Raw genomic sequence first — 24,603 nt, forward strand, 5'->3', positions numbered from 1 at the left:
TTAACGCCTTATCAGTGAATATTAGAATTTCGATTTGCTATAGCATGCAATGCGACGTTAAGGGCTCTATCTCTCAAGTTCGCTTCATCTTGACGATGGGCTACTGTGCACCCAAGTAGATTCATCTTTAGATCCGCATACATGTAAGTCTGTTCGAAGATGACAAAATTTTCCCTGATGACTGACCTCTCCTGATCTCAGCTACGGTCGCATCGACACTTTTCTGATAATTGCACGACGTAATTTTTGTTGTTAAGAAATGGGATCAACTTAACAGTGGAACGGGTGTCACTGGTTTATTTGCCGATCGGTTAATAAGTCGCCAGACATAAAAAAGGAAAGCACAGAATTGTCTTTCCTTAGGGGAAATCCTGTTCCAAACGAAAACGATGAGAAAATTTTTAAACGATAGGAAAAAGTTTGTATAACGAGAATAATTTAGTTGGCTTTCATATCTGTAGTAATGTACATTCATATATCTAGTTATGTATAACAAACCGTCGAATAACTTCGAATAGTCGAAGGATGAACAGTAGTAAATGAAGCATTTTAGCCTGAAGAATATTTCTATCCTCAATTACAACCGTAAGATAGAGGGACGGTGGATGTCGTCGCCGTCAGGTCAATGTTATAAACCGATGTTCGCGATAGCCGATAGTGGTTTTTAATGGCACTATTGTTATTGCTGGCGGAACGATGCAAATGCGCGGCGCTCTTTGTGCTCCTGCCAGTGAAAGCTAGCGATAGTATACGTACTCTGACAAGTACTAGTGAAATACAAAGTTTTAACGAGAAGTACGTCCTTCAAGAAAATTTGGTTATAGTTTTACCTCTGAATAAAATTGTTTATTTAGTATGTGATCTACTAACTCGGACTTCCGCGAGTATATCCATGTTTTATCATGCGGAACAAGTTATACACAACGACGAGCCGGGCAGCACTAAGGTGGCCTATGTATCTGTGAGTATTGGTGTAAGTTTACGTTTTTTCCCATAGGAGAATTACACCTGCATTGTTCATACTTTCACAGGTTGACAGTTAGTTTGTGAGGATATAGAGACGTAATTTGGACAAATACACTCGCTCTTTTCCGCTTCTGGAAAAACGGCTCGAGGCCATCTGTGCGGAGTTCTATTTGGCTCCAACCGTTTTATCCAAGATCCCAAGCAAAAGCTCACAAGTCTGTCGTCAGTGTCTGACGATTATGTTTTTTAAGTTGGTGCTTCCTTGAGTACAAATGCTAAAAGTGTTTCTTTTGAGTTTTCTTGAGCAGCGTAAACGATTCGGTCTCGAGAATCTAGTTAATGAATGAAGCAAAGCTGCTTCACAGAATTTGTGTTGAAGAAAGAAACACCTCATAGTAATAATAATAATTTTTGGATGCTACTCATAAATGTTTTTAATAATGCGAAAACCTCTTTTTTTTTTTGTTGAGTTTTATATTTTGACAATGCATTTCGAAAAGGCATGCTTTTCTTTATATGAACACTTAAGACCAAAAATACGATGTGGTTATTACAAAACAAGAAAAACGTCATAGCCTATAGAAATAATCTGACATTTTTTTATTATCGAAAATTACTGCATCACGCTATATTGTATTATGTTTTCTATTGCATTGTTGGAATTGTATTCTTTTAGTCTAATAGTTTGCCCATTCCCAAGGGATAAAGTTAGGAAGGTATACGCAACTCAAGTAATGTTGGCCACTGAACCGTTTTAACACTAGCTTCACTAATTATCTCTCCGAATTTTTTAGAAGGGTACTTATCTAAACATTTTTACATTGCTATCGAGCTTTATAAAAAAAATCTATAACTAATTTTAAAAAACGGTAACTATTCGATCGGCCGCGGCTAGGAGACAGTACATAAGAAATGTCGGTACGTTTAGCATTGAATCGACCCTGAAGTGGGTTTTCACTGACTTCCTTCTGAGACAATAGAGACAGATTTTCTTATTAAAGACTCATGCACCTTGACATGCACAATAAAATACGACTGAGTCGTGCACACAGAAGTCAAGTGGAACAACCTAGGCTCCCCAACCATTCGAGTTAAACCCCAAGCATAGCCCCTGACCATTCCATTAATAACGCACGATCTCGTGATGCGGTTCGGGTTTAGATAGGTTAACACTACCGAATGATAAATAGTCCCATAGCTGAGACAGATCGATAGGGATGACAGTTAGCTTTTGTAGAGTTCCTAGAACAACTATCATCATTATCATGAATTTTATATTCATTTTTATTTGACTTATCGAAACCCAAGTCATGGACCCAAAATCTGCATCGTAGACAGCTTAGATAAGTGCTTCTTGAGTATTCCCCAAAGCCATGTTAAAAACAACGCTGAAATCAAAGTGCACTACCTAATTTGTTACTTGATATTTGTTCTACTAAAAACAACAAAAGACTGAACTGACCATTCGAAGTTAGCCTAATTTTTTTTCATTTGTTACAAGCACCTATTACCTGGCTTAAACTTGTGTATGAGGTGATTCTGTCTGAACTTCTAGTTAGAAGTAATTCACCCATTTCCTAATTCATACAATAATGATTATTTACTCTACAAAAGAACGCACTCCGACACTCGATCAAAGATCTTGTGGAAAAATTGGGACAAGGCCATAAATCACGATAATGTTCCTATTTATCACTATCATGTCAATGCACTATATGAGTCCTCAAAAGAAAATTATACAGAATGTAGCATTTAATTGCAATTTCATTTGATCGGTATGGTTCACCAACTGCATGACGAAATACGCCTTAGTCATGCCTAACGATCTATGCATAGATGCTTAGCCTATCACCCGAAAAAAAGTATCTTCGAATTTCTTGTTTGTGTATTAAAAGCATACACATCAAGTGTACCTGAGAGGCTCAATTTACGCTCGCTTCGTCGCCGCTCATAAAAGTCAAGCCGGCATCGTTATCCTCTTGAGTGCCCGTCCTGAAGCTCGCCGGCTCCTTAAGAAAGGAAAACCTTGCGGGAAGAACCGCAGTCATCAGGTGTCGCCGACAAAACGCTAGTAAAAGCACTTCTTGTCAATTATACTAGGTTTTGATGGCGTTCGATCAGTACTACCAATCCAGGGATACAGGCAGCATTGATGCACTTTGTATGATGCATTTTTTATTCGATGCTTGCCGTTCATCTGAGAACAAAAAGTAACACTATCTTAGGCAGCTGCTCTAGGCTAGACAATATAAGTTTCGGGAGAGGGCCATGTGTGTTTCATAATATCCAGCCGGCAAATCTACAATGTGGCTTCTTGGATGTTCCAGGTTCAGTATCGTGAATGCTTGGCCGTGTATTAGCGGGTACATCCTCTAGTTATCGCTGATAATCTAAAAGCGAAAATCCAATGTAACTTTTAACATGTAGTCGTACCAAATAATTCTGTAGATGACGATCGATCCTGACAATTTATAAGTTTTTTTTTTTTCGTATTGGGTCAGTCAGTTGGCCTTAACATTTAGCTGGCCTTTCATTATGACATTTGCCTACATGATCTGACTTATGCCATACTGTAAATATTAGGGTTAATTAATAGTTGAAGTACCTAGGCCTAATTAGTAGTTGAAATACATAGTGAATGTATTTGGCCTTGAACAATGCCTGAATATACTACTACGGTTTTTCCCTCTCTAACTCGTCTTTACCTAATCAATCAACCGAAAAGAAAACGACGACACAGAGCTTATTGTTTTGTTGAAATACTATTCTGATAACTTTGTCCAATGGCATAAGCTGTACGCTGTGAGCCATGTCGTATGATCGTAACTGGAATAAATAATCTCCTTCTCCCTCTATGTGAAAATTTTTCAGCGACGGGTTGCATCGTCTGAACTACCTGTCTCTAAAGTTTCATTCCAGTACACCGTCCATCAATCTGAAACTTTAGTTTATATCTCAGTCAACGTCCAAAGCCGACCGTTACATAAGTTTCCAGTTTACAAATGAAACAATGTTGTCGCCCAAAGTAGGGTCAAAGCAGCTAGTTACCTTATTGGTAAGTTCGGATTGCCGTTCTGACCCTCATCGTAGTAGATCAATTGACATATTGAATGGGACACTGAGATATTACGATATGACCAAAGTACTATTATGCAGATGAATGGACATGATGATTTTGATGGAAAACAAACAGGAGGATTGAAGAACGGGTTAGAGAGCGAAACACGCTGTTTGTCGCTTACAAACATGGATTAGCCGTACTACTAGTGGTGGTGCTCTTGTCATTGAAACATCATCACTGCATCCGCTTCGATTTTTCTAACACCCTCAGTAGGTCCCGCTTTCGGCGTCATGCAGTCATTTTTTGCACTTCTTTTTCGTCTCTTTGCCTACCACCGGGGTCAGTGAGAGCGTATCATCATCACGCAGCGCGCTGCAGCGGCAGCTGTCGTTTAAGATACGCCGCACACGACTCACATACACCAACCAAGATCTCCCTTTGGGATTATTGTGAGACCCACGCTCATAGCGGCATTTACCGCCGCTAAACCACTTTGTGCTGCTACCGGTAACTGTTTTGCTTTCCCTCTAGCCGACTGGTCAATGGATCAAGTCAGCGTCCCGTATTTGTTCAATCGTCTATGTCGTTTCAGTTCTATACGTTCCGTTGGCATTTCAGGAGGGGCTGAGACTACTGCCGCCGGCACCACTTCTATCGTGGTCTTCCGCAGCACCAGCAGCATCATCTAGGAGTTATCCAGGGCGTCTAGCAGAGAGGGTTTACAGGAGCAGCATCAGCAGCACTCGGGAGCACCTCTTCTTGAAAACGCTGGGGGAAAGTGTCGCCCGACTACCAGCGTTGCTCCTACCGCCACTAGAGCAGCCGAGAGCCTCTTGAAACTTACCGGAGCTGGCTCGAATCCGTCACCGATGCAATCCTTTTCGGTTCAGCCATCTGTCGAGGAGTCCCGTAGTGGTAGCTACAGCAGCAGCAGTAGCAGCAGCAGCAGCAATAGTAACTGTGTAGAAACCGCCCCTAGCAACTCTTCGTTGTCAGTTCTTGGTGTTCCTCCTATGTCCTCGCGAACGGCGCGTCATTATTCCCAAACGAAAGCTGTGGCCAGCGCAATTTTGCATCGATCGCACACAGCAGGCATACTGCTCTCAACGTGCTTCTACGACACGGAGAAAAAACGCGATCTAACAACACTCAAAAGTGTTTCCGTATCAGAGGACGTCCCTACGTGCACACGTCGTTGGTACTACCCGTTGCTGATACCCGACGTTGATGGCTTAATCAATCAATTATTCGTGTAGATCGCACTAGACAGCATCGGACACGTGTAGACGTTGTCATAGTGAAAGAAAAGCGTACTGTACAATAATATTTAATATATTCATATCGGTACAAACAAACCAATCGATGCACCAATTAATCAAACCGTGCGTTCTGAGCCATCGATGGTAGAAAACCAACACAAAATCATTCCCTTTCGTAGCTATTAAGTACCGTTAACAAAGTGCTTCTGAAACAGGGGAACTTCTAGCTATACTTATCATCAGATAGTTTTAACAACGTGAAAATAAATATCGAAGGTAGACAGAAGTCTTCGCAGAGAGAAAATTGATCATGGTTGCCCTCCGGGAGAACCACCATCCAACGCAAAATGGTGAGTTTAACATTGTTGGCCGTTGTAACACTGTGTAAGAATTACCCTAAAATATTTTGATTGGCCCATTTGGGTCAAGATTTCACACTCAGTATGATTAGTTATTTAAAACCGTTTTATTTAGACTAAGCTTGGACGGTTACTATAAGTCAACGACTCGCTCTCAATTGATTGTCAGTTATCTATTGTATACATTGTAAGTATTCAAATTGTTAAGCTATCGTTTGGTATTAATGTGAACAGTATAACGTTCGATCGATAATCAAAATGGATAACACAATTCAAAGAAACCGAGTCGTCGCTCAACTCTTACGGGCACTTCAGCCTTGTTAGAGATAAAAATACGACGTTGAACTTAAATTAGTAGTTAGAATTTGGCGGTAACTCTTGCCAACATGCGGGTTTACATCTACCCTTGAAGCACACAGCAGAGCATTCGCGGAATTTACCTAATCTTAATCACAGCACATCATCACGTATGAGGGCAAAGTGTAGAAAGATAAAAATGGGATACGTGTATGCCAAAAATAGAGGAGGGTGTTCTAATTTCGACCCACATAAATTACGAGACGCAGTGAAAGTTGTGTTGACACTCACACTAAAAAAAAAAAAAAAAACGGCAGAATATTTTTCCACGGTTCCTTTATCAATACAATGGCGATAATTTGCAGGGATGCTTTACATTAAGAACCAGTGCAACTGATAAAAAGAAACCGACCTTCGGTTTTCCTAGGACCTGTTTCCGATATCGACCTCTGAATAATAAATATATCGTCAAAGGCAACCTGGACCCTTTTTTTTTATCGTCGTTCGAACGAAAACGACATCCCTCATTTATCTATGAACGTTATTTGTCAAGCTTGATTTTCATGAACTGAGAGAAAAATGCTGTGTATTGAATGTGTATCTCTCGAAAGCTTGACAAACGTTTACATTAAAATGTAAACATTAGTAAGCGTTTCATTTGATCGACAAGATCATTGTCGGTTACTAGTAGTGGCGATATAAAATAAATTATTCACACAAAGTGTTTACGGGTCATCTAGCAGCGCAACAACCTCTCCTCTTTGGCCTTGTTCAACCAAAGGCTTAGTCTTCCAGGCCACCACTTCGATGGAGTCGACATTCCTCTTCGGAAAGTCTAAGACGCCAATAAATTAATGTGTAGTAAACGTTCTTGATTTTTTTTTTTTTTTTTGTTATTTCATCATACACGCACTGCGGTGTACATATCTCGACGGGATACCTAAACCAGCGATCAGCGGCTTTTTTGCTCGAGGTTTAGCCGTACAAACCACAGCTCTGACGTAGTGACTTTATGAGTAGGCTACAGGTGAAAGTAGTAGGGTGCGTACGCTTCGTCTTCAATTGTCAATATAAAAATCCTTCCCCGCGATAAGTTATGAACACACAATGATTTACGATGGTGTGATGCTTTTTGATTAAGAAGCACGCTTTCGATAAAGATCTGCATCGTTGAATTAATCCATTAGGAAAATTTCGTTTGCAAAAAGCAACTATCGAACAGATAGTTCTGTATTTCAAGCAACTACGAGAGCGTCTTGCAGATATTAAATTGTCTCTATATCTCTTCAGCTCACACAATGGCAAAGTATTGCCATGTTGTCTTTCCGATGTCGAACCGACCTCCTAAATAATCAGCTAAGTGTAACGACACCATCATCGTCTGAGGATCTATTACGGGGCTGTACATGAACGACAGAGGCCTCAATTTTACTAGCATCATAGAATAATAGCATTCGGCAACCTGGCACAACTAGCCAGTGCCTTTTACAGTCTAACCTAATAAGCCTTCGATCTGTGTTGCAGCACGTGTGCCTGTAATGTTTAGCTAGACTTGTTTACATTAGGCACTTCCGTCTCATAATGGCGTTTAAAAGCCAGTCCCTACATCGTTGCAAGTCGAGCACAGGAAATCGTATAATCTAAACGACTATTAATTAATAACTAACTATTAGACAAGCCATACGTTTTTTTTTAATATGGTCCGGTTGTCAGTCCCTGTGTGCCTGTTTTCTTTTTATTTTATGTCCTGTAATGCGCAGAGCCATGTTCACAGCGGGTGACGAAGTTTCAGAATTATCGCTTACTAGAGATCCGTCTCCGATAAAGCCAGTCGCTTTTCCGCCTGTACCAACGGCAAATACTACGCGTATATTTTCCGAATTTTCCCATTGATGTGTCAAATATATGCGACTTCCAATAATACTAACGATGAACACGTATTTAGCAAAAGATCTCCGCCTCACACTATGCGCATGGAGGTCCATACAACACAAAAGTGCTACAATAATAGTCCTCTAGCAGAAGAATGACATGGCCTTTGTCGTAAACTCGCTTCACCCTTTATCATGGCGGCTGTCTTAGAACTCAAGGGTTAATGCGTCTTGATGGTATCTATTTACTCGCCTGCTAAAAAATAATAAACGAAAAAATACATCTGCGGAAAAACAGGTGACCAAAATCTAATACTCTGAGAGCCAACGAATAATATTGATAATTGGCCCAGTCTGAGAAAACACCCTTACAGAGAAATCTCGGAGTTTTCCTAGAGAAGTATTACACGTAGGAGTCATGTGTCTAGAGTTTTGGCTTTCGCATACATTTACACCACGATCGAGAGGTCCGTTAATGTATCAAAGAGTATTTTGAGGCAAGGAAAGGATCAACGGGATTGAACGAGAAAAGAAGTTCAAAGCTATTATTGCTCAGACAGGATATCGAAAAGCACTTGGCTAGTTTATGCTACTCTCTATCACTCGCGCATTTTTTACGAGCGTCTGCATCGACAGGATGTTGAAGATACCTCTCCTTTTAATGGTTGTTTTTGCCTCTATTTGCACCGTTTTCGGCTCTCGCGGCAATCTTAATTAACCGTTCAACGCACGCGAGGGGGAGGGGCGATCAGCGGACCAGCTAATGGCAAGAAAAGAGGAAGAGCAAACTAGACAATGGGGAGAGAGTGGGCTGACCGTTCAGGGGAGTGTGGCCGATCTCAAGGCGTACGCAAACGGCGTCGAACGCAGTCGAGTACAGCTAAGTATTGTATCTGTCATAGAGCACACGACGCTACAGGGGCTGATGTTTTTTTTTTACTAAAGCCTTTGTCTATTTGCAATAGGTAGACCGAAAATGCACATTTACAAGAGTGATACTGTGCAGTACTGATTTTTTGGTGCACCGTTATTTCATTGAAATTTGGTGTTTGTAATAAACACTGTAATGTTAAATTTCTTCGATGAGCAACCGTGTGTTGAGTAAACATCTTCGAGATAAACGATTGTGCGCAAGGGACTTAACGAACTGCTAAGCGGTGTCGTCAATGTTGGTAACATTACCAACAGTTATTTCCGCCGCGTACCACGACTCAACGTAGGGCGTGACGGAGTGTTACTTCAGCAAAGAAATCTATTCTTCACCCCAGCGTTGGCCCGTCGTTCATATATTAAAAAGAAAATCAGGTGACTAAACTTCAAGCTGTGCTATCGCCTATAGGGGAACTCGTTTTATCGAATTGGATATAATAGGCTTTCTGTCATCCGGAAAGCTTAGGGGTTCCTTGCTAGCCTTCATTTTGGCATTCTACCTCAACCGTTACATATAAGGATTTGTTTACTTATAATAAGTGGTTTTGATGACATACGACACGAGACACTGTCGGACCTTTCCCACGTCGTTTGCAGACATTAATATTATTCAACGCAACAAGATCCCACCAGTCCTTATTTGTACGTTGCTTGCAACAAGGACGACTTTGAACCGAATCCCTTACATGAGGGTCCCTAGAAAACCATTTTCAAGAAGAAATTAATAATGTAAAAACATGTGGTGATTTTAACATTAGGAAAGGCGCAACTAAATTTCGTCGATCACTTTCAGGTACCTAGGAAATTTATTCTAGGCTAAAGAATGATTTCATGCAATGGTGACGCTTGGGAATTACGAATATCTCAGTAATGCTCCAGGATGTCTCAAGCAGGTAGTCGTAGGTACTTCGAAGCAGGTAGCCACGGCTAATGCAGGTAGTTAAGAACCAGATTTTTAATGATTTTCCTTATTTGGTAGGTTATTTAGGGTGTTGTTTATCGTAAGCGTTAAGATCTAATAGGCCAGAAACTTTTGAATGCTATTGATAAAGCACGGAGCATGTGACTAATAATATCATGCAAACGATATCATTCATTGCAACCGTCGCCACTTATTTTGGCCAATGCATATTAATTAACAGAAAAACTGGGTTAGGGGGCATTCACTGGTAACCTACAATATATCTAGATATGTTCTTAATTAGTATACATCTGTTCCAATTAATGCAATTTAGTCTAGATCATACACAGCTCTGTAACTGTGGAGAAATCAAAAAACGGGTGGAAAGACATGCGGAATTTCCTACGAAAAATTATGATCTCATTAGATAGAGAGAAAGAGCCATCGTTTCTGTAGGCATACACGTCCGGCTTGATTTTTGTATATTAACTAAAAACAATTCAAATGGGTACGATTTTCTAAGATTATAAATTCTGAGATGTACGTTGCCTGAAAGAGTAATTTTGAATACACAGCCCTTGGAACGAAGAGTAAGAGATATATATAGTATACTTGGTGGACAAAATGAATGCCCTTAGACGGCAGCTTTTGATCAACGAATCTCTATTTGCAAGAATCATATATATGAACACAATAGCTATTTGTTGGAAGTTTGAAAATTGTAATTAGGGGGTTCGGCTGATGATATTTGCCCTATGTATGATTTTATCAGTGTTATTTTGTTTTTTTAGCATCGACTGTGTTTCGATGTCACCGGAACGTTAAGGTGGTTTACTTACGAAGCTCATATTCCCTGTCAAGCAACTCCAGAGCTACGCATCTGTACGCTTAATTCTAAATTACGTAATAATACCCGCTGCCACTTCGTTACATACTAAGCTACCGTATTTCGAAAAGAGTGATTCGTGAAGAACTACTGCCTGTTCAAGCAACAAGTGGCACGGTAATAAGAGCTAGCTCTATTGACGTCGTCTTTTTTGCACCCTCTTCGTTGTGCCTGTTGAAACTAGTAATTTATCCCCCGGAAATCGTGCTCAAAGATAAAGTTACTATTGCCATTTTCCGCCGGAAATCGAATCAAGTCCATGTTGAAACTCCAAAAATCCAATTTTCGCACCTCGAATACGTCGGTGTTTTATGTCAAGATTCTTAAGAACTGTACATAATTATCCGAAATCCAAATTTAGCAGTTTTATATTGTGATTCTGTCCTCTTATTTGCTGTTGTTGAAAGACGATTTCCCATAAGATACATGCTAGAGCTATGCTGATGTTCGTTACGTCGTTACTTAGATCGCGCTTCAGACTATCAAGAGGTACATTTATTCGAAAAATTAATTTTTAAGCAACAAATAGTTGTTTTTTCCCGCTGCAAAACGTCTCAAACCTACGGTGTGTCTTTCCTCATTCGACAATATCATTTTTTTTTAATGGTATAATCCTTTAGAACGCCCAAGTTTAAATACGATTCAGACGGCTGTGAGTAAAGGACACAACATCCATGCAACCGCAACCTCTGGATATATCTGCGCTGATTCAAACTGTGACTCTTAATTATTACCCGTCCATTGCGTAGAGTACAATGCTATACTAATTTAATTGCTTGGCCTTTTCTTTGTTGATTTATCGGTGCTCGAAGCAAGAACAAAGCTGTTGCTGGCCCGGAAATCCGTTACGCATTACAAGAGCTAAAGCAATAATTAACTAACGTGTTTTAATCTCGCTAACTATTCTATACAGAAGTCTCGATATCGCCATTTCTGCAAAAAAACTTCAAAAAGCTTTTGCTTGAATGCCCTATAGCAAGTAAGCAAACTCTTTTATGCCGCCAACGTTTCACTCCGAAACGGATTTAGCCGCTCCAAGCGTCGAAGCCCAACCAGCTCTAAGTGAACAGTACCGTCCAAGTTAGCTAAGTTAGCTGGACAATTCGCTAGCTTAATTTCAAAGTATTTTATTGTGAGAACTCAGTATATGTTTGACTTTCTATTTTACTTAACATTCTGATTTTTATTCTATATCAACAAAACGATTAATCGATGGGCAAGCTTTGAATCCTTTAAGACGATCGGCAGCGGGATTTTTCTTATGTTTCCGGCTCTGTTGTTCTGGCGTGCGCCCATATGGCGCAGTTCCATCCGACGGACAAAGAGCCAGATGTGAATAGCCACAACTAAGACACTGTGAGTTTCTTCGAGCAATTACTTGATTTTTAAAATCATAGTCAGCTAGACTTTTCGAAGGGAGTATTGCCCCTAAGAGAAACGTTCTGCTTAATCTAAGCGAAGAAATTAGCAAGGACTGCTCAAACTGTAAGCCAACGTTATACTGAACGCGTAAAGCTGTCAAGTATCAAAATAATAAGTGTCAATGAAAACCCATAACGTTCTGCTTCTTGCACAAATCCCTGATACATCTTCAACGAATCGCCCATCATAAACTATATAAATGTCCACAAGGTAAATAAATATACACGTATAGCGATATTGAAAGGGCTGTTATTTTAGCACCACAATCATAAGGACTGTCCTAAATATTTACTTAAAACGCAGAAGCGCGCAAATGAACCCTAATAAGACAGTAGCTGCGTGAATTAACCAGCTGATTCTCAGTTTCTTCCGATTACTCGCGTTGGTGACAAGTGTCAGTATTGGAATTGTTATTATTGCATCAGAAAAAAATGTTTATGGAAAAGTAGTACCAAATAATATGCATTTAAAGAAGAAGCTAAAAAGCGCTAGAAAGTATAGAACTATTGTTATGCCTCGTCAGTAGCATCTCCAACGTCATGGAGCGTCGTATTTTTTACCTAAACTATTTACAGAAGCTCTAGCACAATGGCAAACTATAGAGGAAAACAATTACCGTATAAAATGAGTACTAACCGAACTAGCATTCTATGTTGTCTGGGCCCGAACTTATATTGCCAGTCCAGTACTATGTATTATCTAAAAGTGACACAATTCAGTTCCATTGTGGCCTGTGTGCCTAAATCTTTGCGTCGGGAAGGGTTAGAGCTCCATGTTACAACAACCGAAAGTCAGACGCCTTTTCCTATTTGCACCTAATACCCAGGTTGGCTTATTCTGCAAGGTCACGTTTTAAGAGGTCTCATATTATCGAGGGTAGGCCTGCAGGGTAAACAGTGTTCTGCTTATCTTGTGATGCTTACTAGTATGATGCTGCCGCCACTTATGTCAAATAGCCGTATTCTACAAATAGCAGACAGTTGTACGTATAGCTGTTATGGTTATAGCCATATTGCAAAAGGCGTTGCCAAGAGCTCCTTTCTCGATGTCTCATTTATAGAGTCGGTCGTTTCTCATCCAGGATAAGGAATAGTTAAGCACTTGTTGCGTAATGCGTTCGCTAAAGGCAAAAAAGGTCGATCCATTTTGATCTTTATTGAATATGCACAAATGGAACGTCGAAATTTACTGCTGGCTTTTCCCTAATACGGTCGCTGGATGTGTAATATTCTTCAACTATATACTCTTCGTTTTGTCCGAGCTTTTACTCTGCTCTGTTCCGCCACATAGTGTAGCACAATTGTTCCGGTTTTTGTTCCGTTAAGTGGACGGACGATCTGATAGCGAAAATAGCTAACTTCTTATCCTGCGAAACACTGTAGTAGGTTTCCCACGCCACAGAGACAGCCTGCCCCAGAAAGCCATCTATCAAACATTTGCCTATTTTCTTTCATAACTCTGCATGAATGCCGTATTGCACCTAGTTGAATATACTAATTTCGTAAACGGCTAGGCGGACCGTGAACAGCGGCTGAAAAATCTTCAACAAGAATTCAACATAATCGAAAGATATTGATCAATATACGTTGCAAAACATAAGAACTTTGTACCAATGCTTTTTAAACATTACTTAGACAGGACTAATTCACCCTTTCCTACCGTAAATCTATCACTATATCAGCCTAATGTTGAGGCTAGCTCGCTTTGCGTATCTAGTTATTTCTGGCCATGTTTATTTTGCGACCTATTTAGTATGCAAACATACTCGCTACTAACGGGACATGCAGATTAAGTCTTCGATTTTTCCTTTAGACGCTTTCTCGCTATCTCGTTGAAGCTTTCATCATTGGTGACATTTTGCTTGTGTTAACCGTGTCGGGCGCCAGTGAAATGATTTGTAATGTACTACATCCTAATTCAAGGGAATGATATATGTCCGTTTCCTACTTTTGCCAGCCACAGATGTCGTTTGCTGAGCTATCGAAAGTTCGCTTTAGACTGCTGATATATAGTGCTCATCAGCGAATAGTAACAAGTAAACGTAACTATCAGCACAAGCCATGAGTTATAACACGTAAGACTGCTTTACATTTCTGTGTATATTTCTAGAGGTCTCAAGGTATCCAGAAAGGCATTAATATTAATATAAAGTTCGGGTGATCAAAAAAACAACCATTCAAAGGGGAACAATAGAGTCGCCATTTCTCTATTTGACAGTTCGTTGATGTTTTTCTAGCCAGTGGATATTATGGCCCAATTGTCGCCGACTAGTACACTCAATAACTGCAAGTTCTGCTAGGAGAAAACTGCTAAGAGAAGAGCCGCTAACCCTTTCGATTTAACTGTTGACGCCTTTTCATCCTGTGTGCCGTATTAATACGCATATGGATATGTACGTGCATTCTGATCGAAGTTGATATTAATGAGCACCATAATTATGGCTATTGCAATAAATGGACTGGGTCGGAGAGTTGTTTGCAGCTAAAGCACCCTCTGCTACGTGGTTGGCTTGCTGGCCGTGATCGTGTTCAGTAACAGAAAGCCAGTTAGCGGCATGAAAGCGAGGCTACACGCGGGCCCTAACCAAAAGAATGACAATTGAAAAGAGCGATAATAGTGTTGCTGATTATGCTGATGGGCTATACCGTTCATCGTATCTGTGTCATTCTAACGGCTGCTCGTCATAATGGTGAAACGTTGCTTGATCGTAGGAGAGCCGAGAGACCAGCCCACTCGATCGATCGATCGATCGACGGAGATCGATTTGCGTCTTGAGTTTCTTCTTCATCCATCGCTGTTTGCCCCTCGAGGAGACCGTTTGGCGACTAACGGGACAGGCAGTAGTATAACAGTTGCTGTTGCAGCTGCCACTGGCTTACGACTAACGTCTGTCATCCGGCCCGAGTAACTCACCTCAATCGAACGCAAAAAGAATGCCTCGTCTTACTCTCTCCCCGTCTACGCAGATATATAGTCTTTCCCTGGACTGATTCCCTGACTGCGGACCTCATCGGGTTCAGCCAGGAACGCGAGATGATGATTAGCTGAGCTATCAAGGGAAGGAGTCGTCTCTAAATGATTAGTAACACCTATATAGAATAATGAGAAATTAAGCAATTTCTTTTCACCTACTCTGTTTAGGACAAATTGTATTGCAAACAAGGCCGAAGAATTAGAAAGAAATTTTGGAAAAAGAAAATGACTGAATTAAACGTTTCGAGATGGGTCCTTCAAGCCGACGGGGTCGTCGACTGTGACCAGTATTTTACACAATACCTAGGTAATAAATGATATTCTACATTATACTTGAATCAAAAATTGCGGATTGTAAAGCTGAAAAGTCCCTCTATTTGAAAAGCTGGCTGAGGGTTGACCTGGTAGAGTATCCTTTTCAACAGAAAGAAGGCGCGAAAATTTAAATTTCATGATGCCATGCGGATAAACGCAATCGTTTAGAAGATAAGATGGTCGAAATAACTTTGCTTTCCACTATTCATATGATGTTCAATTTCGGTAAGCGTTAAGTTAGTCTACTGTTTAGCGCGAGCTTCTTATCAGAAAATTCATAACAGATGCCAGACAAACAATTTAAAGTTTGCGAAATGATGTGCGACGCAGCTTTTTTAGAAAAGTTTTTTAAATGTAACACGGGTTAGATGCACCAACAACTACCTACATCCGCACTTCCTGGTAGAATTCGGCGCTTATTGTTGGCTCATAATATGTTTTTCACCCTATTCAAGCTGCCGGTACACTAAAACAAGACCAGCCAAATAAATTATAGAAAATTAGGCATTTCATTGGGAACAAGGGTTAGGTATTTAAAAGCTAATCCCACCCTGTCCGACCTAAATCGCCCCGCAGAACTGTCGCGTCGAGTTGATTTCTCTGAAAGTGGGTCGATACGTTACTAGAGGTTGGGGAACACTTATCCACTACTTTATCTCTTATGCTGTGCGCAGAAATTCTGCGAAATCTATTGTCAAATCGTTTGCATTTGTTTACTGCGGTTAGTCAAGACCAATTCATGGTTACGTTATATCATTCTGTGTGACCCATTTGGTTGTCATAGAAATTCCGTTGAATTTTTCAAAATGGATTGCTCGCAATGTCGACATTGAACTATTAGAAAAGAGATGATGAGCTCTAGCCAACTTTTAGTAGCATCGGATTAGGCAAAACGTACATTTTTTGTTTAAATAGAGAAAAATAAGATTTAGCCTATCAGGAATTGCAGCGTTAGTTGAAACGGACATTTTTTGTGAATGCGCCAAAAGTAATAAGAGGGGTTCAACATATGAGGTCCGTGAAGAGTATAAAACACGCTGATGATTATCATGATAGTGGTCTCATTTGGCTAAACAGGTTATCGAAAAGCGTTGCTATGAGTTCCATGTCCTATATATCTACATAGAGGTCACATCGATTGTCCCGTTTATTGATTTCAGCGAACCTTGCGCCTGTTCGATACCTAGTGCTGACAAGGGCCAAAAAATAAAGCTAGGTCAACAGACTAGCAAAAAAAATGAGCTTTCTGCCCCCCATTCTCCGAGAATATCTCCTGGTTGAACTGAACTTGGGCTCGCAAAAAGATTCCAACATGAGTCACACACCGATTTTTTTGCCGAATGTTTTACTCATCTATGTTCGGGTCCACTCCGATCTATAGACCAAGCCAAGCTTCACTTTTGCCTCACTCTGAGCAAATGCATTCTTTTTTTTCATAGGCCACATTCTGCCGTACGTTACAGTATACCTGCAATTTTGTCTATCAGTGTTCGCTATCTGTGATCTTGTAAAAGCACTGTCGGTTAGGTTACTTTTTTTTTTCATTCATTGTGACTGTGACATCGATTTTCTCATCTAGATGAATTTCTCGTTCACTACTATATGAGATTATCAGCGTTTTGAGTGTACAGTAAAATACTGCACTACTGATGACAAAACAAGCAACTTTGCTAAAGACATTTGAATCCCGCCAACGGCTCCTACTTTGTTGTAGAGCAGTTAATCAACTTTAATTTAAAAGCTTTATTTAGCTCTCCACTTTCTGTCCCCCATGTTGTCTTTTCACCGCGAACGGACTAAGAACGTTCATTTAGCTTCGACATTTCTAGACGATTCCAGCTAAAACAAAGTCAAAAGGAACCTTGATGCGCTCTGTGGTCAGCGAAGCTGCCGTTTACCGATAATTAACATAATTGGATGCTACGCATCCGTCCATAAACAGTAAAAATAATAACAGTACTCGTAGTAGAACTGTTGACCTCGTTTGACGAGTGCCTACTTTTACAACACGAATGAATATCCCAATAGTGTGTACATAGATGAATAGGTAATTATATGGGCACCACACATGGTATTAGTTTTAATGTGCCTCGTTACGAGCCAATCGTTATTATCTCACAAAGTGTGTAGTAATTTTATTAGATAACGAGTCAAAATAATTGAAAAGATCAGATCGAATAGTTGAAGATATTGAATTGTCGAAAATGCATTATGGCTTAAATGTTAAGGTTCAGATCTGCCTGTAATAAAGGTGTTCAGCAAGTACTTAGGACAGAGCAGCCTTCTGCTAGAATTCAAGCAAGAGATGCTCCTTGTAGTAATCCATCGAATACGTAAAAAAAAGTTATTGAGAGACCGATATGTGAATCACCATGATACTGCCAAATAACTATACGGTTACCGCTATACGAACTCACGAGAAATAATTAAATCGCTTGTAATTTCACCTGCAAAACTCTATAAAACGCAATGAAATTGAACCACCTCTATAAGTTGATTGATTATGAATGATAGAAAAGTAGATAACATACAACAGTAACGTGTAAAAGAAAGTGTTCTCTACGATCTGTAGCAAAGCTCGAACAGACGCCAAAAGAGGTAGTAATATGTGTTTAGCGAGATTAGAAGGGACTCGTACATCATGAGCTATTGCCACCTGGCAAACGATTGATTTGTACCCCTACTGTCAATGGCTAGCAAGATTATAACAGGACATAGGCTCATATCGGCTTTTATCGAATCGATCTTAATCATGTGAATTTAGTTTCAATAGAGAGATGTAAAAATCATTCGTTGCAATTCTTTGCTCAGAAACCATCGAAGTCCTATAGTGATGAAATTATGTCACCTCACTCAAGACTCAGAGAAGCGACTAGATAACATTGGATGGCACCGTACAGCCACAAGTGTTCCAGATCAACATTACCAAGAAGGAGATGCATGAGGTTGGATGATAAATGTGGTACTATTCTCTATCACACAAAAGAACAAATTACGGAAACTGCTTGGTTCTATATATATATATATATATATATATATATATATATATATATATATATATAGCAAAAGTTAATTTTGAGAGGCCCTTGTATCACAGCAAACACAAAGAGAAATTTCTATGTTCATAAAGTTAGGATATTTTCTACGTGCGTGAATAAATTTGCGCTTGTTATTTTTGATAACTTGCATAAACAACTCAAATAATACGAAGACGTTTTCTACGTTAATGTACAAACAAACTTATACAATACACAAACAATATAAACAACCTTCTTAAAAGCCAATGTATTAGCCGCAGTATCTGCCTGTTAAACTTACCACTTATGCTTGGCGAGTGTCTCTCATGGCAATGTTACAGTTTATAATGATATATATGTATATATTCGCAGCATGCCCTATAATCTCGCATAATTAATGTTTCTGTAAACTATTATATTTAGCAATTAGATGGATTTTTTGCTGCCACTGATGTAAAGAGTCGGTCTCTCAGTTTCAACCTATTGATTTAGAGTTAAAGAGGACATTGTCTGTTACAATGTTGTTTAGAAAGACCAGAGACCAAATATTTATTGTTAATAGATTGAGCAAAACTACCCAGATGTACGCAAGATAAATGATCCGTACCGTATCAATAGAAAACAAGCGGTCACATTGAAAAACGAGTTGTCCAAGCAGGAAGATAAACTTCGTCACCAGGGGAATTTTGTAACGCGCTTTTGACGTTCGCTCTCGTCGCCTCTCGTACCTACTCGTATGATCAGCACCACTACTTAGCGATGTACAATCGGCCGCAATATCTCTTGAAACAGGTTGTATGGCCTCTGTGCTTGGCCTTTGTCGTCGGCGCACTCAGTCGACACTCTTATGAGTGGTCTAAAGAACCGAGCCCATAGAACTGGCCTTAACGAAGCTGATTTTTGGAATTCATTCAACCTTAAGCACTAATTTATAGAGAATATCTCTAAGATGGGCCAAGTCTCTTTATCCCAAATACGTAGTTATGTCGTATTTTATACCGTGCAGTTTCAAAGGAAAAGCCCAAACGGATGCTGTGGAGCTTGGGACCAAGCTAAACGTGATAGTGAATACTAAGCTCTAAATGACTTCCCATACTTTTTTTTCCATGCGCATTTAAAAACATCAGAGAACGTGACTCTTCCCCTTTAGGCGAAATGTATTGCAAACATATTAATTAATACGCTACATTTGAAAATACCTATTCAAGAATGTTAGTATAGGCGGGAATTTTGCTGGCGGGAATTTTGCTGTCGCGATTTACAGGCAAATAGACCTTAATCTCGAAAAATTCGAAGTGCTAGTGAATCTTTCAATTACACTTGTACCGATGTTAAATCTATTGCAGTGTGATACAACAGCTAACGAATTATCTCAATTTATTATTCATTCAGTCGATTTAGAAGCAGTAAAGGACGAGATGAGTGAGAAGAGAGCTTCTCGTGTATCAACCACCCAAAGCCTATCAGCGATCTCTGAAAATGGAGTGGCCGATGACGATATGGTTGACGTTCACGTCACCACAGCGCCGGACGGCGGATACGGATGGGTGAGTGTGTAATAAGCGGTCTTCGCAGCTATTTTTGGATCCCGAACGGTCTGCAAGGAGAAATAGCAACAGTTTGATGGTAATCTTGAAATTTGTGGCCGAATCAGTCAGAAAGCTCGTATAAACAATATAGCGTCAATGTTGATAAAAAAAAAAAATAGGCATATTTAAGTCGGCTTAATTGGATTCCGTTTTTATTATTAGCTTGCATACTTTGAAACTGGCTTGTTTTTTCACTGGATGCATGTTTGTCGTGTTTTAGAGTGTCGTCTGCTGTCCCTAAGGGCCCTGTTCTCGAGAAGTAGAACAAAGAAGCTGCCTAAAACTGTTGCAAATATAGGCAAAGCAATTCTCTTGTTATTCGCCATTATAGTTAGGTACATAACTTAGATAAAAGTGAATTAAGTGCCGCTCTCCAAATGGAACTGGGTCGCACAGCACACTATAGAAGCAAATCAAATAAAGGCAGTTTTAAGGGTGATGCACTCGTGTGTACGCGGCTTTGGCCTCTACGGACTAGTTGGTTCTTACTGTAGCAACGTTTCTCGGTTGGGCATAGGAATAGCTATAATCGGCAATATGCACACTTTCAAGTAAGTTATTCTTGTTGAATGTATAGTATAAAATTAACATGGTTATTTTCCGGCCAAGGATCCTGGCGGTTTCGTATGCTACTTCTCGACCCCACAATGTAGTTCCAACAAAAAATCGGCTACATTAAGCGCAGAACTCCTCGATTTTGGATGGTGTTTCCAAAAAAAAAAAAGAGGCGACCAGCTCTGATGTCGAAGGCATGACCCTATTTTCGAAACGAAAACCACTGTAAAATATTCAATCCAATTTGTGTTACTATTTCTAATTTTGCAACTTATTGCTTCTTTTAACACATTGGTATCGGTGTAATTCAGACCACTTACATTGTTGTCAGTTGCGCACGATAAATTGCCTGTTGCCTGTCTACGAGCTTTCGCAAAAAGTGTGAATATCTTGCAATGGAGAATTCCTTTGATGTTTATGGCTCTATTGCAGTCACACTAATCTTAAATTTACCTGCCAATAGCATGGACCTGAGAGTTCGATTTAATGGAGGCCTCTTCCTACATGGCCTAGATAGAGTTTCATACAAGTTGTTTATTTCTAATAAAAGATGTTCGATAAGCCTGTATTGACTATCATTCTTTGGAGTGGGTGTCGAAGAAACTGAGCACGACCGTTTTCATCAAACCAGAGCCGAAGCTAGCGACAATATAATTTTAGCCTAAATTTTTCCTACCTAATTTTTGCCAGTCATCATGAAACGTACAATACTGAGCGTGGTACTCATCAACGATATACAGCTAACTGTCCAGGCTTTATGATAGTCAAAAATGTCCCCAGACTTCTAAATTGGTTGATCCGTTTTAATATTTGACGATTTTAGACACTTAATGAGTTTGTTGCTCCATCCATGTTATCCAAATCGATGTTATCAATTTAGCTGAACCAAACGTCGAACTTCTTTCGAACAGAAATGTTTACACCAAGTGCCTTCGAAAGCTAACCTGCTATGTAACGTTTAAGGGAACAGTTCTAAATTAGTAGACAAAAGGCACACGTACTGAGGAGAAGTTTTGTACAGGTCCTGGTTGAAATGTTTGATAAACATATACGGGTGGTTTGGCAATATATGTTAGTTAGTTACCAAGCCCGCCCAGTGCAAATGGTGGAAATATCAGTAATGAAGAGCTCAATATAGTGCAATTAAATGAATGCTATAAATGGTATATCTATATATATATATATGTGTATATAACTCGTTCGGCTAATATGGCATTAAAGCTGCTAGCAAAAATACGGTCAGTACATGATATCCATACGAAATTCAGTGTACTGCGATATCACTCCCCAAAGCGGCAGTCTGTTCGCAAAGAAAACCAGTCACGTTTCTTTGCGATGGTGCCGCTAACCTTCACCCCCTCCACTTAACGAATATATTTCCCCTTTTTTCCTGATCACCCATTCGAAGATTGCCTCAGACTGCGAAACCAACCGGATATAGGTCTATGTCTATTCGCATAGATTTCGTATGCACTGCGAGTCTCTGAGCGATGAATAGGATCTTGTACCCGCCGTCTATATGTGCAGGTAATGCTGACCGGCCTTGTCACAACAACAATGACAACAACCGGAAGCGAACCGAAAAATATTTACTGGCTATTATAGCAGAGTTGCCCAATAATGGCGCACAGAATGTTTCGTCGCTCGCAAGGGTGTTGAAACGTGTTTAAATTTAATTGTAGGTAGCTGCTGCAATACAATTTACTAAGACTTAACCATACTAGGCTCGTTCGGCCCAAAATATTTAGTTATAAATATTGTACCCTTGGTTACCCACAAAGTTGTTATATCTCGATGCTACTCGTGATGGCTTACTGATTTAGCGTTGTCTTTTTGTCTAGGTGATCGTGTGTACCTCCTTCCTGTGTTTCGTTGTTGTAGACGGAACTATCTTTTCCATGGGTCGCTTTTTAGAAGAGTTCGAAAAACACTTTAACAGTAGCAAATCGAAGACGGCCTGGGTAGCATCGATAATGTCAGGATGGTATCTTCTTGTCGGTAAGCGCAACGAATCGCGGCTTAGGCGCCAACTTTACGTTTAGCATATATGTAATAAAACGCATTAGGCAGTCAAATTAAAAGATATATCAAAATATAACCCTTCGTAATCACTTGAAATATAATCCGTATATTTAAAATCTTTTTGCAGATTGTTAGACTAACAGACAGTCTGTATTGCCCAACGTATGATGTTGCCATCAAGATAGTGCAATGATAATGAGTTTGCTTACCCACCGTTATGACTTATGAGAAGCCTTAAATTTGGATCTGAAGGTTGACGGATTTCGACTTTCCAGTAAAATATCTATTGATATCAAAGGCACAAACATAGTAGACAATCCTTTGTCCCGATCAGCAGCTCCAAATCGTTTGTATGCACCTCTGCTTGGTCACAAGTTCCTTTTTGACGCTTACTACAGAGGAACCGAGGCGTAAATCTAGAAATACAACTCTCGATAGCATAATCAATCGTATGACAAAAGTCATTATTTACGTCAGATCTACCTGCCCTGTACTTATCAGACGAAAAAAATTCAAGCCAGGCACGACACTGGGCAGAACCAGTGCAATATCTGGCATGCTGTCCGGGAACAATGGCAAAGGTCGCTGGCTATAAAAAAAAAAAAGAGATCGCCGTTCGGAAGCAGATTTTCAAAGTCAAAGTTTACTGTGTTACAAATTCTATGCAAACATATGTACATTTTGTAGGTCCAATTGCGGCTGGCTTATCCAACGCACTAGGGTGCCGAGTGGTCGCAATTTTGGGCTCAGTTCTCGCTGCAGCTGGACTCGCTCTTTCAGCAAGCGCGAGCACCATCAGTCAACTTTATTTCACTGCAGGTTGTATGACAGGGATTGGTTTTGGTTTCATCTACCTACCAGCAGCATGCACGATAAGCTTTTACTTTGAGAAGAAACGTGCGTTCGCGACTGGTATCGCAGTTTGTGGATCCGGAATGGGAGGTTTCATTCTCGGTAAGCAACTACTGGACAGTTTCTTCGTTGAGATCCGTCGAAGTTTTAGGGCGAATTAGCAAAATTGCATTTGTACTGATAACATTTTCAAGTTAACGAAGTTAGACAAAAATGTCCGAATAGTGAGGAACAAAAAAGAATCAAGCTGAAACATGTAAGTCGATTTGGGAACGTGTACCCAACCATCGGAGCGTAAATCGTTACCAAGGCTAAACAATAGCATGTAAATTATCTGTATTATTATCCTTATCCTCCCGCGGAAACTAGGTCCTGTTACCAATTGGCTGGTGAACGAACTCGGCTGGCAGAGCTCGCTCTACGTGCTAGCGTGTATGGCATTATCCTGCTCATTCATCACGGCATTATTTAAACCGCTCAATGCTGCTGAGCTGCCCGATAATCAGGATGATGAGGACGCGACTGAAGAAACTAAACATTTGAATAACAATAACACCAATATGAATACTGAGAAAAGCGGCACGCCCAGTTTCCCCAATGGAAATGTGAAGAACGCTCAGAACGGATCTACGCCATCCCTAGTCGTTAACGAGGTTTGTGGAGTCAGTGTCTAACTTATAGCTGAAAAACGGCTTTTATAAGTTAAATGAATCTAGCATTAAGTATAATTGTGGGAAATGATACATTCAACTACCTTTACACGAATACCAACGCGGTCAAATGCGGTAGTTTTTCTAAAAAGTCCAGATATCGAATAATTTCGAAACTGGGTTTTAGGTAGTAGAATTTTTTTTTGATTCTCAAGTTAGAGAATCCGATTCCGGAGTCAACTTCGATTCGACTAGCACCTATTACTAGGACAGCTGAAAGATACGATGTTATTCCTGCTGACTCGTCTTGTTGGGTCCTCACAGTGGAGAGACGTCCTTGTGACAAAGATTTCTGTGAAAAACGTCTTGCGCGAATCACCCTACCTGTATAGAACTATCACCGGGACAAATAGTAACAGCATAGAGAAAATAACATCTTCAATTATATCGAGCTGAAGTCACATTCTAGAAAAACTATAGCTATCTGTCCTTCTCAACACACACTGAACCTGTTTGTTATTTGGTATAAAGTGCAGAATCTATAAGGCAACTTCATTACGCTCTCGAAACCCTACGAAATTCCGAGCGTCCTCAAGCAACGCAAGTTGTCTCCTTATTTAAACGATGCAATTAAATGTCACAAATTACGTAGGTCCACATCATAGGCACGTTTAGTAT

The 24,603-nt window shown here is 40.0% G+C and overlaps 1 protein-coding gene across 7 annotated transcripts in view; it reads left to right on the forward strand.

Moving 5' to 3' along the window:
* The first annotated feature begins 675 nt into the window (after positions 1-675).
* The window catches only part of LOC111245103 (monocarboxylate transporter 14-like), a 29,719-nt gene continuing 5,791 nt past the window's right edge, over positions 676-24,603 (forward strand). The window contains exons 1-6 of one of the 7 annotated variants that reach the window (XM_022792956.2): positions 676-961; positions 4,646-5,636; positions 19,650-19,804; positions 22,243-22,399; positions 23,111-23,377; positions 23,645-23,928. In XM_022792956.2, the coding sequence (XP_022648691.1) occupies positions 5,597-5,636; positions 19,650-19,804; positions 22,243-22,399; positions 23,111-23,377; positions 23,645-23,928 (903 nt within the window). In that variant the 5' untranslated portion in view covers positions 676-961; positions 4,646-5,596. Of the gene's footprint in view, positions 962-4,645; positions 5,637-8,696; positions 9,119-18,749; positions 19,316-19,649; positions 19,805-19,924; positions 20,398-22,242; positions 22,400-23,110; positions 23,378-23,644; positions 23,929-24,603 lie in introns of those variants that run through there. The other 6 variants (XM_086978731.1, XM_022792957.2, XM_086978732.1 and 3 more) reach the window with 6 other exon arrangements.

Source organism: Varroa destructor, unplaced genomic scaffold, assembly GCF_002443255.2.
Source record: "Varroa destructor unplaced genomic scaffold, Vdes_3.0 BEIS01000002.1, whole genome shotgun sequence".
NCBI classification, from domain to species: Eukaryota; Metazoa; Arthropoda; class Arachnida; order Mesostigmata; family Varroidae; genus Varroa; species Varroa destructor.